Source organism: Pyxicephalus adspersus, chromosome 3, assembly GCF_032062135.1.
Source record: "Pyxicephalus adspersus chromosome 3, UCB_Pads_2.0, whole genome shotgun sequence".
NCBI classification, from domain to species: domain Eukaryota; kingdom Metazoa; phylum Chordata; class Amphibia; order Anura; family Pyxicephalidae; genus Pyxicephalus; species Pyxicephalus adspersus.
Window position 1 is genome coordinate 8,998,429 of NC_092860.1, and position 16,100 is coordinate 9,014,528.

Consider the following 16,100-nt stretch of genomic DNA (forward strand, 5'->3'; position numbering starts at 1 on the left):
GGAGGAGTTTGATAGAATTCTACTGAGAACCGTGATTGGCTGGCGAGACACTATACTATGATTGGTGGACTCTTCCTGGCCCTGCCAGAGTCCACAGAGGGCAGCTAAACGATTGGCTGAGGGTGGAGATACGAGCGCATTGATTGGCCGATGGGAGGAGTTTGATAGAATTCTACTGAGAACCGTGATTGGCTGGCGAGACACTATACTATGATTGGTGGACTCTTCCTGGCCCTGCCAGAGTCCACAGAGGATGGCGGTGCTGGACAGGCTGGCATTCCTACACCAGGTAACAGGGCAAGGAGGGGTGGGGGTACCATGGACCATGTGACCTGCCAGTTTAGGGGCCCACAAACATGAACACCCTGGGCATTCAACCAATAAAACACCCCACCACACCTCGAAGCTTTCACCAAACTCCAGACCCCCTCTATGTGTTGTGGGCAGAGCAGAAAGAGCTAAAACTTCTGTCTGTGACCCTAAAGGGGGTTTATTTTCCACTTCCTGTTTTGGTGACACCCTTACAAGACATGGGATGAGCTGTTGTCACAGAGACAGGAAGTCACATCTAGAATCTTACCCTTTGGGATTATGTTTTGGTAGATGAGATCGATCTATATGTGTGTTATGAATGTAGAAGGGCCACAGCGTCCTCATTGCTTTATGATGATTGGTATTCTGGGTCAGGAATGCGCCCGGGCCAGATGAAAGAATAATTACAGTGTCATACAATTGGTTTGCTTTGGAAAGCAGTCACAGGCCAAGCAGAAAAGCCCTTCCGCTGCCAGCAAGCTGCAGAGAAGGAGCCTTGCTGGGTGTGTGGAAGCAGTGGTCTCCCTACTGAGATCTGACCACGCCTCCTGCTAAGTCAGAGCCAGGGCTATCCAATCAGGAAAGCTCATGCTACTTCCATATTGGGGTAATTTTGCAATGACTCATTAGGTCAGAGGTGTCAAACTCAAATACACAGAGGGCCAAAATTAAAAACTTGGACAAAGTCGCAGGGCCAAACTTGAAGTTTATTGAAAAAAATGAGGACGTTTTTCCTTGTCATTAGATATAAAACCTTTTCATATGGAAACAAAGAGGTTTTGCTTAACATTCAATCTGGAACAAGCTTATAATAGAGAAATCACAGCGCTACTACAATTCCTTGCATCAATAAAACAGTCCAATGCGCGGCTAGGCATAGGCAGGTAGGCCGCTGGTCTATAGACGCGAGCGATGCCGGGATCTGTTCAATGCAGCGGCGCTATCTCAATGCAGAGGCGGGCCAGCTGCAACTCATTTAGAATTTATTTGGAGGCCAAAAAAAATAATTTTGGGGGCCAGAGTTTAAGACCCCTGCAGTAGGTGGTGTGTCAGACCTCAGCAGAGAGACCACCCGGTCTGTCCTTGTGTACATACATGCTAATGCATTCTGGGACAGGCGCCCCCTGCCTTCCTTATACCTGTGGATTATATTAATTTATTATGCCTTCTTATTTTCTCAGCTTCCGGTGCTGTTGAAGGGGACCTCTGACGACGACACCCCCTGCCCAGGGTACTTATATGAAGAGATTGCCAGTATCCTTTGTAATGGGATCCTTCAGGTTTGGGGGGGGCAACACAGTGGGGGTGTCCATAGAATTTTTATGGAGCAACCAGGGTGTGGTTGCTCCATAAAAATATATTAATATTTTCAGGGGTGGGGGTTACAATAGGACTGATACAGTGAAAGTGGGGGCTGCAAGGGGTAAATGTTCCCCTTCTTCTAGGGTATTGGTAAAGACCTCTTACTTACCCCTCCGGTGCTCCAGGTTGTGGGCGGGCTCTCGGCATCATTACAATGCAGAACAGCTGGTCCTGCATTGTAGCTCATGACATCAATGACCTGCAACTGACCCTGAAGGGGAGGGGCTTCCCAGGACCAGCTGTACAGAGAGGCGGAGCCTTAGGAGGTGTAAGGGCAGTGAAAGTGCTTATTAATGATCACTTACCCCTTGCAGTGTGTAGCAGCCTGTTGCAGAAGTAATTTTCATTTCCCCGGAAATCAGATTTAAAGTGTAAAGACAAAACTTTTCTGTCCTTTAGTTTGAGATACATTTGCTCCCTTGGTGCCAGGTGGATCAGTACCGCCATCTCACAATAAAATGTATTTGTTTTGTTGTCCCTAACTCACCCACTCAGAAATATCCCATGAGTCCACTGGCAGCGGGCAGCGCCTATTGGAATACCTCCTAAACCGCCTACAGAACAACTCATGCCACGTGAAGTTAAAGGTAGGTTGTCTGGGAAACCCCATAGGGAAAAGGCGGGCCTGGGTGCTGCTTGGACTCTTCCTGAATTCTGTCTGCTCCCCAGGTTCTGAAGATCCTGCTGTATCTGTGCGCTCACAGCACCGAACTCTTCGTCCAGGATCTCCGACGCAATGCGTCTTACATCCAGGAGGCTGCGGGTAAGGCTGATTCTGCTGATCTGACAACCAAAATAATTAAATGCTCCTCCAGGCAAATATTGAGTGCTAGCTTCTGATTGGTTGAGGTCTTCTTGCTCAGAATGCACACCGATTGGCTGTTTTACCAGTGTTGCTTATTATGTTTTCCAAGATGTATAAAGGATTTCCAAGTGAGGGTCAGTAATGGAGGGAGCTTGGTGAAACATATTCCTTTCATATATCCGCTGTTGAGGAGGGGTCAGCACATAATAGATAAAAGTATCATCACCAACACTTGTGCAACCATTTCTGCTCCTCGACATGTACAACCTGTGAAGCAGTAAAAAATGCTCCCTGTATTGCTGGTCATGTGACCAAAAGCCTAGCATGTGATCATGTGTTCTCTATGGGAGGGAAGGCTGTGGGGTAATTTTTTCTGGTCTATCAAAGTTTCTGATTGGTTTGTACTTTTTTCTATTCCAGCTGTTAGTGGGCCTCCGGACCCCCTTCATGGTATCAGCTTGTACCAGAAAGTTCGATCTGCCGCTCAGGTAAGTCCTTGTCTTATGTCGGAGTGCAGAGATCATGAAGATTCATTAGCAGCTAATGTCTTCTGGGCCCCTCAGTAAATACAAAGTGGGGTCCCCCAATGCACAGCATTCAACAAAAACCAACAGTTCAAGCAGATGTGCTGAAAGCCCAAACCCTTTGATTCCCCACTGGTCACTCTCCACCCCTGGGTCTGATTGCTTGCTCTAAAGCAACATGTGCAGTTTTTATTTCAGAATTGTACTCACTTGGAGAGGTCCAGCTTTCTCCCCAGCCCCCTTTAGCTGGGCACACACCTGGCACTTATCAGGCTGTTTTTGTGTGGTTACTGAAAAGTTGGGTCACAGTACAGGGGCTGCTTAAAAAAACTTCTTGGGAGGATACTGAGGTCCATAGATCAATTTATCCTCCTCAGTACAGTGTTGTCATTCATCTTCTGTATTTTTTTCTTCTTCAGGAACTTGTCAGCGGTTTGTTTACAGATGTGTTACCGAACAGCTCCAACATGCTGCCTGCTAAGGAGAAGCCCCAGACAGGTAATCCAGAAGACCTCCAAGTGTACCTGTCTCTTATAAGAGGCTGTTTGGGTGCTCTATTAGTAAAAGTGCCCATATGGAATATCAGGGAGAACCATACCATATTATTGTTTATGAAGTGGGCACCATGGTGGCTCAGTGGCTAGCATCCCTGACTTTGCATGGTGGCTCAGTGGCTAGCACTGCTGACTTTGCATCGCTCTCATGTTTTATTCTTGGCACAGGGTTCCCCCACGCTCCCCAGTTTCCTCCCACATTCTCCAAAACATACTGATAGGTCATTTGCCTTCCCATCATAAATGAGCTATAGTCTGTGTCAGTGTAGTGACACTGAATTATGAGTCCCTCTGAGGGACAATAAGAGTCATAACGTTGATTCTGTACAACCCTATATAATATGTCAGCGCTATATAAACTCATCACAATTCTGAAAGATATTTAATGCAATATCCAGGCTTTTCTCTTTCCTTCATCGGGTCTTCAGGCTGCCTGGATAAGAATAGAGAACTATCTGCTGAATTCTGCAAAAAGAATTCATCATATCAGAAATTCGGTTTAACCCTCTGCACACTGCTATACAATATACATTTGCAGCAAAGCTGGGATTCTTCTTTTGCATATATGCTGCAGCTAGACTCATCCATCCTTCCAACCGCTCCTCTTCTGCTGCCTCTCTTTGTACTTCTCTTCATTGGCTTCCATTTCACCTGAGAATCAAATTCAAGCTCCTGTGCTTTGCCTTCAAATCTCTCCATAATATGTGGTGGAGATAGGGCCAGGTGTGTTGTCACCCTAGGGCAGGAACTTTGTTACTGGCAGGAGGTAATAAATATTTTACTGACTACATTCTTATTCATTTTCAGGAATGGGTTCCCAAGTGTGTCACCCCCATACATTGCAAGGATTTGGATATTCTCCAGAAAAACCAGGTTCAGGTACATTTTCCCTTTGCTTGTTCTTGTGTACTCATTAAAAGTCTGGGAAATCATAAAAAAAAGTTTTGGTGTGAAAATGTGATACTGCTCTTACTGATGCTTGCTATTGGCTCTTCAGAGGAATGGGGGAGCTTCACTGGCCATAATGAGACAGAAACTGGCTTAATCACAAATTTTACTAGTAGAGTTTCTGTGAGAATTTGGGTTTATTTAGCTAGAAGGCGAGTACTGATGTTGGATGAAAAGACAAATCAGGATCAACGTTCCAAATTATCCCAAAGGCGTTCTGTAGGGTTGAGGTCAGGGTTCCTCTAGTTTCTCCAAAACTGGTTACACCATGGCTGGGTTTATACACCAGGGCACAGCCATACTGGGGCATTCCACAAACAAGAAGAGCACAATTGTCTTTGTATGTTGTGGAATAATATTACATTGCAACACCTGAACCTGAACACAATCATTTGGGGGGGGGGGGGGGGTTGTATCATTTTGACCATCTAGTGTATAACAATGTTTTATATTTAGGAACGACAGGTGAAGCGCTGCTCAGTGGTATTCAGAGGGCAGCAGTGGCAGTGACCCAGGCAGTGATGGTTGGGACCAGTTTACAGTCTCCTTGTCCCAGTGACCAAGCCGATAACACATACAAACCCGTAGTGGTGCCAATAGGCGTTGGACTGCCTCCTGCCGAAAAATCGGTTCCTAAAGGTGCACGCAGCATCAAAGGTAAACTGCAATATTTTTTTATTTACCTGACTTTATTATTATTATTACACAGTATTTATATAGCGCCGATATATTATCCAGCGCTGTACAAAGTCCATAGTCATGTCACTAGCTGTCCCTCAAAGAAGCTCACAATCTAATGTCCTTACCATAGTCATATGTCTTTAATACAGTCTAAGGTCAATTTTTTGGGGGAAGCCAATTAACCTTACTGCATGTTTTTGAAATGTGGGAGGAAACCGGAGTACCCAGAGGAAACCCCCACAAGCACGGGGAGAACCTGCAAACTCCATGCAGATAGTGTCAAACCTGGGACCCAAAACTGCAAATACCTGAGTGCTAACCACTGAGCCACCGTGCTGACTTGACAGGGAAGACACAATGCAATGTGGAACAATGCAGCCCTTGCTGTAAATGTGAGAGCTTTCCCTTTTTTTTTTCTCTTTTGTTTTCTCTTCTACACTCGCAGGTTGTCACCGCTCAGGAGTTCCCGGTGGGGGCTGGGATGACAGCGACAGCGGCCACAGCTCACAGGACTCCGTCCAAGACAAATCCTCCCACAGTCTCTCCTCTGACGCCGCCAGCAAAACCGGCAGTGACTGCCAATCCCGGAGCAGCAACAGAGAGAGCGCTGACACCACTGACAGGTAAAGTGACTTTTACTGATGGACAAAAATAATTCCCCTACTTTAGGCCTGATTTATTAAAGTTCTCCAAGGCTGAACAGTCCACACTTTAATCAGTGAAGCTGGGTGATTCAGTTAATCTGGAACTCCTTTTTTCCAAAGTGGTAAAGAAATAATTGTTGCTGTAACTGCCTAAAATAATGTTCATAGAGGTTGGGCTTTAATTTGGAAGCTTTCATCTAAATTCTCATCTGTAAAAGGAGTTTGAGGTGAGAATTTAGATGAAAGCTTCCAAATTAAATATCTAAGACTACCTAGTCCATAGGATGCCAATTCTATAGCTACATCAAGACTGGAGCGTTGTTATTCTATATCAGTTTTTCTTAACCAGGGTTCCTCCAGAGGTTGCTGGGGTTTCCTTGACCAATCAGCAGTTTGTGCCTCTCGGGTCAGTTTAGATGACACCAATGATCTTTTTGGCTATCTGTAAGGGTGACATTCTTCCCAATGGCCAGCAATGTAATAGGAATTCCTCCCACTGATCACCACACTAATGTACTGTGTGCTGTGGATTTAGGAATTATAGAAGGGTTTCCTTGAGACCTGAAAGTTATTTCAAGGGTTCCCCCCCTAAAAAAGGTCAATAAAGGCTGCTCTATATTATATATATAATGAAGTAAAACAGTAATGTTTCAACAAGTAATACAACTTATGGGAGGGACCTCAGAAAACCAAAATCTGTGCCATTATCCTGCTATAAATGTTGTGGTGCAGTCTGTCTCTCGCTCTCACTCTCTTGTGCTCGGTCTCTCTGGGAAGGAGTCTGGCGTTAGAAGTAAGCAACCCAGGTACGCCCCTGAATTTGCCTTCATCCAGACAGGAGGTCAGAGATGTTTATGTATGATGTAGAAAGCAAGCTGCAGACATGCATGGATGTGAGCTCTGCTGAGGAGCTGTATTTCGGGGGGCTGCTTATTGTTCAGTGGACAATTGAATTATAAAACTGGACTGTGATACCCTGAAATCTCTGGCATCTGTTCACTAATATATAACAATACCAAAACCTTCTCATTTGAGACCCCTAGGTTGTATTCATTATGTAAATCTTCTTTCCACCAGCATGGAAGAATGGTGATACGAGGGCAGTGTGTACCCCCAGAGATTTCTCTCACTCCCCCTTCATGTCAGTCTGTAGGGTTTGTACTGGTGACAGCTCTCCTCATATTTAGCAGTAAGAGTCGTTTTATTTTCTCCTCTCTCTCTCTGTACAGAGTTGAGCCGTCCCACCCCGGCGACTGTTTGCAAGAGGCTCAGCTGGTTCTGACGGTGACCCGAGGGGACAGAGTGTTCCTGACACAAGACGAAGTGCAACACTTTATCAGAGGGTGAGTGGTGACGCTGCAAGGACGGAGTGTCTGCGCTGATCGATTCGTCTTGACATAAACAACTGCAGACACTACTGTCAAGGTTAAAGTCACTTGTGCGGTAATGTCATTGCACAGCGAGTTAAAGAGAATCTGTCATTTTTTTTTATTTTTTTTTTTTTAGAAATGTACATTTTAGTGTTGTAAAGTAATTCTGTACTAATGAAGAGCCCTCTGTACATGCAGGGTGTGCATCCTGTATAGCAACTCTGCACAATGATTGCAGCAAACTGCCTGGTTATATTAATTTGATGATTTGAGAAGATAGATTGCAAAAGGCACAGAGAAGACCCCCCCCCCTCTCCCCCATATACATTGTCTGTAGCCATAGCCTGATCAGACCCAGCAGCCTACAGGTCCATCCTCCCTTGGACAGTTCCAGGTAATTGTGCAAAGGTCGACCAATTGCAGCTGGCCCCCTGGGCATCCACAGGGCCCCAGACTCCTGCCTTGTGTTTATTGTGTAACTGCATCTGTTCCTTTCTAACTTACACTACATTCTGTTTCTTGCAGATGTTCTCTCCTAAACTGTGAGGTCGTCTTTGAGATGCTAAATCGTTCGCTGGAAGATGACAACGCTTGTGTTAAATTGGTAAGGCGAATGATGACTGGTGTGGACAATTCCCCTGCCACATATCCAATCCTAAATTGACATAACAGGACTACAGCAGCTTGTTCCCTGCTATTCAGGCGATTGCTGCATCTTCACTGCCCAACGGAACCGTTGTGTGTTAGAAATTGTGCAAACAACTAGTTCTATATTAATCCACATTGTGTTTCCTTGTAGCGCTCCATGTGTGCGATTGCTTCTCTTATGACCTCTGACCTGTTGTCACATGATCACATGTTGACCGTAGTGAGGAATAACCTGCAGAAACTGAGCGGAGGACCCGCAGGCCCGGTGATGGACAAAGCCAGGAAGGTAACGCCAATTTTTTGTTTATGGAATTTAACGATTTACATTCATTTTCTATTTGCTGTTGGTAACATTACAGTGTCAGGGTGAAAAAACAGAAGTTTATAGTTCCTGCAAAAGTAGCCAATAATTTATTGAGCGCCTTGTCTATAAAAGACTCATAGATTACCTGAGAACCAACTCTCTCCTTGACCCTCTCCTGTCTGGCTTTTAAGCTGCCCATTCCATTGAAACAGCCCTTACTAAAGTGGCCGAGTATTCCACTAACCCGACTCTCTCCTCTACAACAGAATAAATAATGTGTAATCAGCTCTCATGTCTAATGTCAGGAAACTTTGCTACTATTTTGCAGATTCTACTCCAATTTGAAGCACTTACTGGACATTCTCCTAAATCTGGATCTTCTCGGCCTTCGCTGTTACCGGCCCCATCCCAGGCGAGTCCACTGGACCTTTTAAATGACATTCTGCCCCAATCAGAAGATAAGAAGCTGCTGGCCCCATCCAGTGTCCCCCCATCCCCCTTTCCAAAATTGGACGCTACAAGTCCTACTCATGGTAATTACAGCTCATCACTTCCTGAAGGAGGCCGTATTATGGACTCGGAGCTATCAGCCCCCCCTGATCTGCATTCCGGGCCGCAGCCTTCTGGTTGTTTGTCGCTGTTTGATGGAATGGATTTGGTAATGCCAGTGAGGAGCGGCACAAAAACAAACTCATTAGAGCGACCTGTAACCTATACAGAGTCACTATCACAGCAAAGAACTGCCCAGCTGTCTGCATTCTCCTTCTTGAACACATGAGGGCGCACTAACATGCATGCAGAGCCTCTTCTGGTGTGAATGAGCAATTGCTGCATTTTGCAATTTTTTTCTGCAAGCTGATGATGCAGAAAAATAATTTGGGGCCCCGGGCTGTGCTGATTGAGAACATGCTGCACCAATACCTAAGGTGCATGGAGTTTTTATATTAAATTATACAAAAACACCAATTAGTAAAATCTTATAAATGATTTATTTCAAAAGTCAATCTTTATAAATCTGCAGCTTTTCTAGGAATCAACTCTGGTGATCCTTCCATGAAGCGTCTTTATTATAGCTCATACCTACCCATGTGCAGGCACCCTGCAGCGATGACTGGTACAGGAACTGGTAACACCGCATCAGCTGCCGGCTCTGCGGAAGACTTCCAAGAAGATGGCGATCCTCTTCTGCCATTGGATGGCCACAGATGATGTAACTCCTGCGCATGGGCAGGCGTGGCATTGTCTCTGCGGGCAAGAGAGGATCTCCATCTGATCGAATGTCTGCCATAGAATAAGAACAGATACTGGGATTTACACGTGGGGTACAGGACAAGAGAAGTGGTACTGTGCAGAGTCCATACATACAGAATGATAACATACCAAGAATTACACCCGGGGTAACGGATGAGAGAAGTGGTACTGGGCAGAGTCCATACATACAGAATGAGAACAGATACTGAGAATTACACCCAGGGTAAAGGATGAGAGAAGTGGTACTGTGCAGAGTCCATACATACAGAATGATAACATACCAAGAATTACACCCGGGGTAACGGATGAGAGAAGTGGTACTGGGCAGAGTCCATACATACAGAATGAGAACAGATACTGAGAATTACACCCAGGGTAAAGGATGAGAGAAGTGGTACTGTGCAGAGTCCATTCATACATCTGACCCTATAGAGCAAGGGTGGCGATGTTAAATACCTACCCGGTCCCTGTATTTCTCTATGTGTCTGTGGTCTTCCCTTTGCCTGATAGCCTATCTGCAAGGCTGTTTAGTTTGTTTTTCCAGCTTTTGTGGGGGAATAGGTTAAACCCAATAAAAAGAGGAGTGACTTACCTGCAGAGAAGGGGGTTGGGCATGCTGAATCTGGGCCTATTTTGTGACTCCTGGTTCCTGAAAGTGAGTTTTGGGAGCCTGGACACCAATGTCCGTGCCATGTGGGTAAGCAGCGTCAGAGCCTGGATAGAGCCCTTTGCAGAATCCTGGTTAAGGGGAAATACACTAAAGAGGGGGAGATGGACTCATTGTCACCTTCCATTATACCTGCACTCAGGTCTGAAATCCCTGAGGATGTGGGGAATAGAAAAGTCATACCTGGAAAGCAGCAGAAAACAGCTCTACCATAGTATCTGCAGGTCCTTCTTCTGCTCCTGGCTAGCACTCAGAGACTGTGTCACATCGGTTCTGCAGGAAAGTTTGAAATATCTGAATGGCCGTAGATTACCTGCAAAGGTGTTTGATGTCACCTGGTTGTCCTTGCACAGTAAGATGTTTGTTAGGGGAAATGTAAAATTTGCAGCTGATAGGAATTGTCCTTTAGGTTGTCTCCAAGAAGAGTCTATGGAGCATTTCGTGGTGGATTGTCCGGGGAGTTGTCCGGTCTGGGAAGGAGTGACGGGAAGGCTTCAGAGGCTGAAACATTTGAGTTACTGGGACAAGGTGTATGGGGTCCCCTAGACAATTCCCAATGAAAACTGAGAAACAATCCATATCATTATATCTGTGCTGAAATATTCTCACTGGGGGGGCAGACTGGGGGGGCACTGTTCCATACAGGGGGCACAGTTTGGGGGGACTTGGTACAGGGGGGGCACTGTTCTATACAGGGGAGCACAGACTGGGGGGGCCACTATTCCATACAGGGGGAGCACAGACTGGGGGGGGCACTGTTCCATACAGGGGGAGCACAGACTGGGGGGGCAGACTGGGGGGACACAGACTGGGGGGGACACAGTTCCATACAGGGGGCACAGACTGGGGAGACACGGTACGGGGGGGACACAGACTGGGTGGGTGTGGTGGGAAAGAATAAATTTGACATTCCCATTGGCTGTATTCTCTGTCTGTGACCCCCATTAGAGAGATTCCTCCTTCTTCCTGTTTTCCACGACACTTCTTGTCCACATTTACTTCGCCGATGGCAGCCTGGCATTTCTCGGGGTATAATAATAACAGAATAGCAGGAATATTGGAAGTTCAGTGATTAGCTTTTGTGTGATCCAAGCTGCCAATGATGACATAGAACATAGAACCCTCCTGCTTGGAGTTCAGATTTCTTTATACCCAAATCCCAAATTAGGAGCCAGGTTATCTTTTGCCTGTAATAATTCTCATCAGTTTTAAAATACTTGGTGATCCTGCCAGCCAGCAACACTTCCTTGTTGTGAGTGACAACACAATGCAAGCCAAAATTCCTGGCTCCTGCGTTGTCACTTCTATCTCAAAGCACTCATGGCCGCCCCACGTGTTCGCAAGGGTCTTATACAGGCTGTAAATGATCACATGACTGCAAGATCACCAATGCGCTCTGTGGCCCCTGCTCCTCGGCATCTTATTAAGGGTGAAGTGGGGCGTTTCTGTATTTTGTTCTATGTAAGCCGTGATATTGGCGTAGTGGGCGGAGTCATGCATTCAATGGGGGGGGGGGGGCTGCAATATTTGCATGACAAATAAAGGGTTTTATTTATTTGCAGCATTTTGACTTTTTATTGGATAATTGGGAAATAATTGTGAGTTTTTACTTCCCTCACTTCCTGTCTCGGTGACAACATGCCAGAAGGGCAGAAGGTGCAGAGAAATCTTACATTTTTAAGTTGGCGAATGCAAATAAAACTTTATTAGAGAATTTACATCCTGTCTGGATTCTATCGTTGTCATCGGGAATGTTAATTAGGTGTCCACCAGTGTCCCCTGCAGTGCTTGGGTGCAAGGTTTGTATCTTGGCCGGTATGCTATCTGCATGGAGTTTGTATGTTACCCCTTTGTTTCCTCGAGTTTGCCTTGCCGGCCATGGCCTATCATTAGCCATCAAATCCGTTCTTCCTCTATTTTCTGTTTTCCAGGTCCCATTCAGCCCTGCCATAGCCACCGTTGCATTTTCTACCCCCATGGACTTCAAACAGAAATGCGCTGGGGTAGGAGAGGCCAGAAAAGTAAAGCACCTGAACGGCATGGGCACTGCGCACATGTGCGGTACAGAGTGAAACACCAGCCGCGGCTGCGATGGAGCTCCACCTGGCTCACATGCAATGCAAAGCAGCAGCACATGCGCTCTGAAGCATGAGTAGGCATGCATACGTAGGTTCTAATGCAGCATGTTGTCCTGCAGGCAGAGCCTTAAGGGGACCGGGGATGCTGCTGCAGTGCAAGATAAATAAAACCTAAAAATATATTTCTCGCATTTAAAGTAAAATGGGCACGCATTTAGAGAACCTGCAGGTCTATAAAAGTGAACAATAATTCCCCAAACAAAGAATGTGGGTCCGCAGTGGCCTTGGCGTATCACGTGGGCACAATAGGAAGGTCATGTGACCCCTTTGGGTCAGAAAAAAGCAGACAAAACTCCTTTACAGAGAAGTTTTTCTGCGATGACATCAGCATGAGAACAGCCAACCGGTGGGGGGCATTTAATTGGACCATTCAGACTCCCAGGAGAGGGCAGACAATGGAGCTCTCACAAGTGGCATCCATGAGGGCTGGTAGACCTTTAAAGCAGACACCCCCCCCCCATCCCCAGGGTGCAGCTGTTTAAACCTCCCCCAATGCCAAACAATCACAAGTGACTATGCAGAAGTAGATGGAGAACCACCAATGGATGACATTTCAGTGGTAAAGCGCCGCATAATATAAACATTTTATTCCCAGCACTGCTGATCCCCTTCCCGTCCATGTGCACTCCCTGCAGAGCTCTTCCTGATATCAATTGGCCATTCCTGTACTGGTAGACTCCACCGGGGGTGACAACACAAGACCACAGTTGTGAGATGGGGACAGAGCGTTGTCACCCTATAACAGGAAAATCTGGACACCTGCAGAAGTCTTGAACATGACCGGCTCTGCCCACCTGTACTGTTTTAGGACCTTCCTAGTGATGTGCTGAGGTTATTAGGGCTTGATAGGTCTTCAGAATTGCTAAAAAGTAGGTGTGAGCGTGGTTAGCTTCCCATAAGCCTTGCCCACCCATATGGTACACCTGCTAGCAGTGTAAAGTAGGTGTAGCTTTTGAAGGTGGGCGTGGCTTATCCTGCTGTCATTCCAGGTACACCTGTCTGCATCTATTACGAGCTGCATGCTTCATTGCAGAACCTTCGGGTTCATTTAATAATATAGCCATTACTAGAGGGAGCCTGTAGCAGCCTTTTCTCCAGCAAAGGTTAATATTTCAATTCCTCAATTTCCATTAAACATTTGCTAAAAGTCCCAACTCTGCAGCTAATACCAGGAATCCCAACAATTTTATGATCGGCGGTTGTAACTCCAGTTTACGTATCGGCTCTGTATACCGTGGCGTTGTACACACTGGATAATATAGTGGCAAACACACCACACAAGGAAGTTACATTGCAAGAAATGGCAAAGGTTGGGCATTTGTAGGAAATGTTTTTTATATTTGTTTTCCCAGTCGGCCATGCAGAGTCCACTCGGAACACCCAGCCAGCAGGGTGGGGGCAACAACAGCGAACTGACCCTCACCGGCTCCCAGGTCTCCGTCGCCAAACGCCCGAGCAGCGCCAAACTCATCTCACGCTCCATCTCCGTCATCACAGACACCAGGAGCAAAGGCAACTCAATGGTAAGATATAGAAAGGGCACGAAATTCCCACAATGCACCTGTCATCCCCTCCGTCCTGATTGGTGCAGGCTGATAGAAGACGGGCAAGTTCACATAAAAGTTTGTCATAACCGTTCCATAAGTGCAAAATATACTGCAGGAAACCCAATGGGCAATTTAACCCTTGCAGTGGGGGAAATTCTGATCCATTGCACCCTCTTACTATTGGTATGGATTTATAAAGCTCCAACATTTATGGAGCGTTGTACAAAGTCCATGCTAATAGTCTGATGTCCCTAACATAATCCAAGGACAATTTTGGGATTGGTGTGACTGGGCCCATAGATGGAGGAGGGGTGTTTTTTTATTTTGAATAGCCCAGGGTCAGACAGGGGTCAGCATGTGTCTGAAACCTAGATAAATGATTGCACGTTCTGTTCAGGGTGCAGATATGTTTATGTCTTTATGTCTAGCATTTTTTTGGGGAGGCTGAATGGACAGGGTTAAAATTTCAGCCATCTTGTGACCGCCATTGGAGAGATTTTTCAATGCTTTCTGCTCATGTGACACCCATAGGGTTGCTGTTGTCACCAAGACATGCGTTGTTTGTCCCGACAGGAAGTGAGGGAAAATTCCCCATAGAGGGGCATTGGTTGGAATAAAAAAACCTCATCAAGGCTCCACCCCCTTCCTATCAGCTTTGAAAATGCTGCTGCTAAAATTTGCCATTGAAAGTTTTTCTTTATATTTGTCCGGTTTTGCCAGATTATATCTGCCCCTTGGTAAGTTTTCCAATGACTGGGCCACCACGTGTCCGGGCCCTGGGTTGTAGAAGCCCGGGGCCACCACGTGTCCGGGCCCTGGTTTGTTGAAGTCTGGGGCCACCACATGTCTGATCCTTTCGCCTTATGAACTGCCTGACTTCATACTAGAATGGAAGCATCAGGTCACATGACCCAGGTGGAAGTTCTTCCACCATAAGTCAATTTATTTGCAGGCAATTTGTGGTGCTGGTCACTAGGGGCTAGGAATACTGTAACAGGACTGCTTTGCTTTATTTGAAATCCGTTTACAATATGACAAGTTAATGTTATGATACTGATTGATTAAATACCACACACAACCCTGAGACTTTATTTCTTTTGTATTATCTGACCTTTTCTGCTCCCATGTCTCCTACACAGAAGGACTCACCACGGGCGATCAATAACCTTCGCCGATCCAACAGCACCACCCAGGTGACACCCGGGAACAGCTCCCTGCACAGGTAATTCAACCAGACGCGGGTACAGCAAGACGCGCCAGGCGAGAGAGACGGGGCACCGTGCTGGCTGAGTACAAATGTAGGACATGTCTGAAAGATCCGTGCCACGGGGGCACGCTGGCCTTTTCCTGTTCCCAGAGATGCCGAGACTCTGGCTGGGAACAGGGAGAAGGTGGCTGGCAGTCTTTTCATATTCTGACCTTTGTGATTCCAGCTGCCATTCCCTGGGGGGAAATAATAGAAGAGCGAGGAGAAGGTGGGGGCTGCACGCTGCTCATCTCCACCAGAATGTGACAGATGTTCTGCTAGTGGAGGGGAGGAGTGATGAGTCTTTGTCAGGCCTGAGGATTAGTTCCTTTCACTGTGCACCTTGTAGTGCACTCCTAATGCTGCCGTACAAAGAGCCATGAGTGGGGGGTCCGGCTTAACACAGCCCCCCCACAGCTCTATTTACATGCATGTGGAACTTTCTTCTGCAGGCAACCTGGGACTTGCAGTTCAATGATAACAAAACAATAGATAAGCTTGTCCTGGAGTTTTTTTTTTAAAGTAAATTTAAACCCAAGTGGATGGCATTTAATGTTCTCTGTGTATCCTTAACTTTTCATTTCAGTGTTGCTGATCTCCTGCAGCCTCCTCTTGCAATTCGTCTTTATGCATTCACTGCGAATCATTGACATTGCACATAGCCTGGGCACAGCTGTCTGATTGCACAAACACTGCATGTGACAAGGTTACATTTAAGCAAAATTGGGAGACTATAGCACATCAGAACAGGAAGTGGCTGATTGAGTAATAACAACATTTCATTGCTGGGCAGCATGGTGGCTCAGTGGTTAGCACTGTGGTCTTTGCAGCGCTAGGTCCCAGGTTCAAATCTCAGGACACTATCTGCATGGAGTTTGCAGGTTCTCCCTGTATTTGTGTTGGTTTCCTCCCACAATGAATGGCAGACGTCTACATGCGAACCAGAAAGACATGTTCATAGTGAAGAAAGTCATGAAAGTGATGAACTGCTGAAATCACTCAATCTATTAACATTCATAGTGAATAGCAAACAGCTACATTACAGAGAGTGTGGTTCAGTGGTTAGAACTCTGGCCTTCGCAGTGCTGGGTCCCAGGTT

The 16,100-nt window shown here is 46.2% G+C and overlaps 2 protein-coding genes across 4 annotated transcripts in view; both read left to right on the forward strand.

Annotated features, from left to right (window-relative positions):
• The first annotated feature begins 162 nt into the window (after nucleotides 1-162).
• TEPSIN (TEPSIN adaptor related protein complex 4 accessory protein) lies at nucleotides 163-9,136 on the forward strand. The gene is made up of 13 exons (XM_072403497.1): nucleotides 163-289; nucleotides 1,494-1,566; nucleotides 2,170-2,261; nucleotides 2,344-2,437; nucleotides 2,900-2,967; nucleotides 3,423-3,501; nucleotides 4,365-4,436; nucleotides 4,962-5,162; nucleotides 5,632-5,809; nucleotides 7,060-7,173; nucleotides 7,726-7,804; nucleotides 8,000-8,134; nucleotides 8,481-9,136. Exons 1-13 carry the CDS (start codon nucleotides 254-256, stop codon nucleotides 8,928-8,930), a joined length of 1,671 nt encoding a protein of 556 aa, XP_072259598.1. The 5' UTR covers nucleotides 163-253; the 3' UTR covers nucleotides 8,931-9,136.
• A 4,427-nt stretch (nucleotides 9,137-13,563) lies between these two features.
• Nucleotides 13,564-16,100, forward strand: part of CEP131 (centrosomal protein 131) — a 36,358-nt gene continuing 33,821 nt past the window's right edge. For all 3 annotated transcript variants that reach the window (XM_072403498.1, XM_072403499.1, XM_072403500.1), the window contains exons 1-2: nucleotides 13,564-13,731; nucleotides 14,895-14,977. In XM_072403498.1, the coding sequence (XP_072259599.1) occupies nucleotides 13,567-13,731; nucleotides 14,895-14,977 (248 nt within the window). In that variant the 5' untranslated portion in view covers nucleotides 13,564-13,566. The remainder of the gene's footprint in view (nucleotides 13,732-14,894; nucleotides 14,978-16,100) is intronic.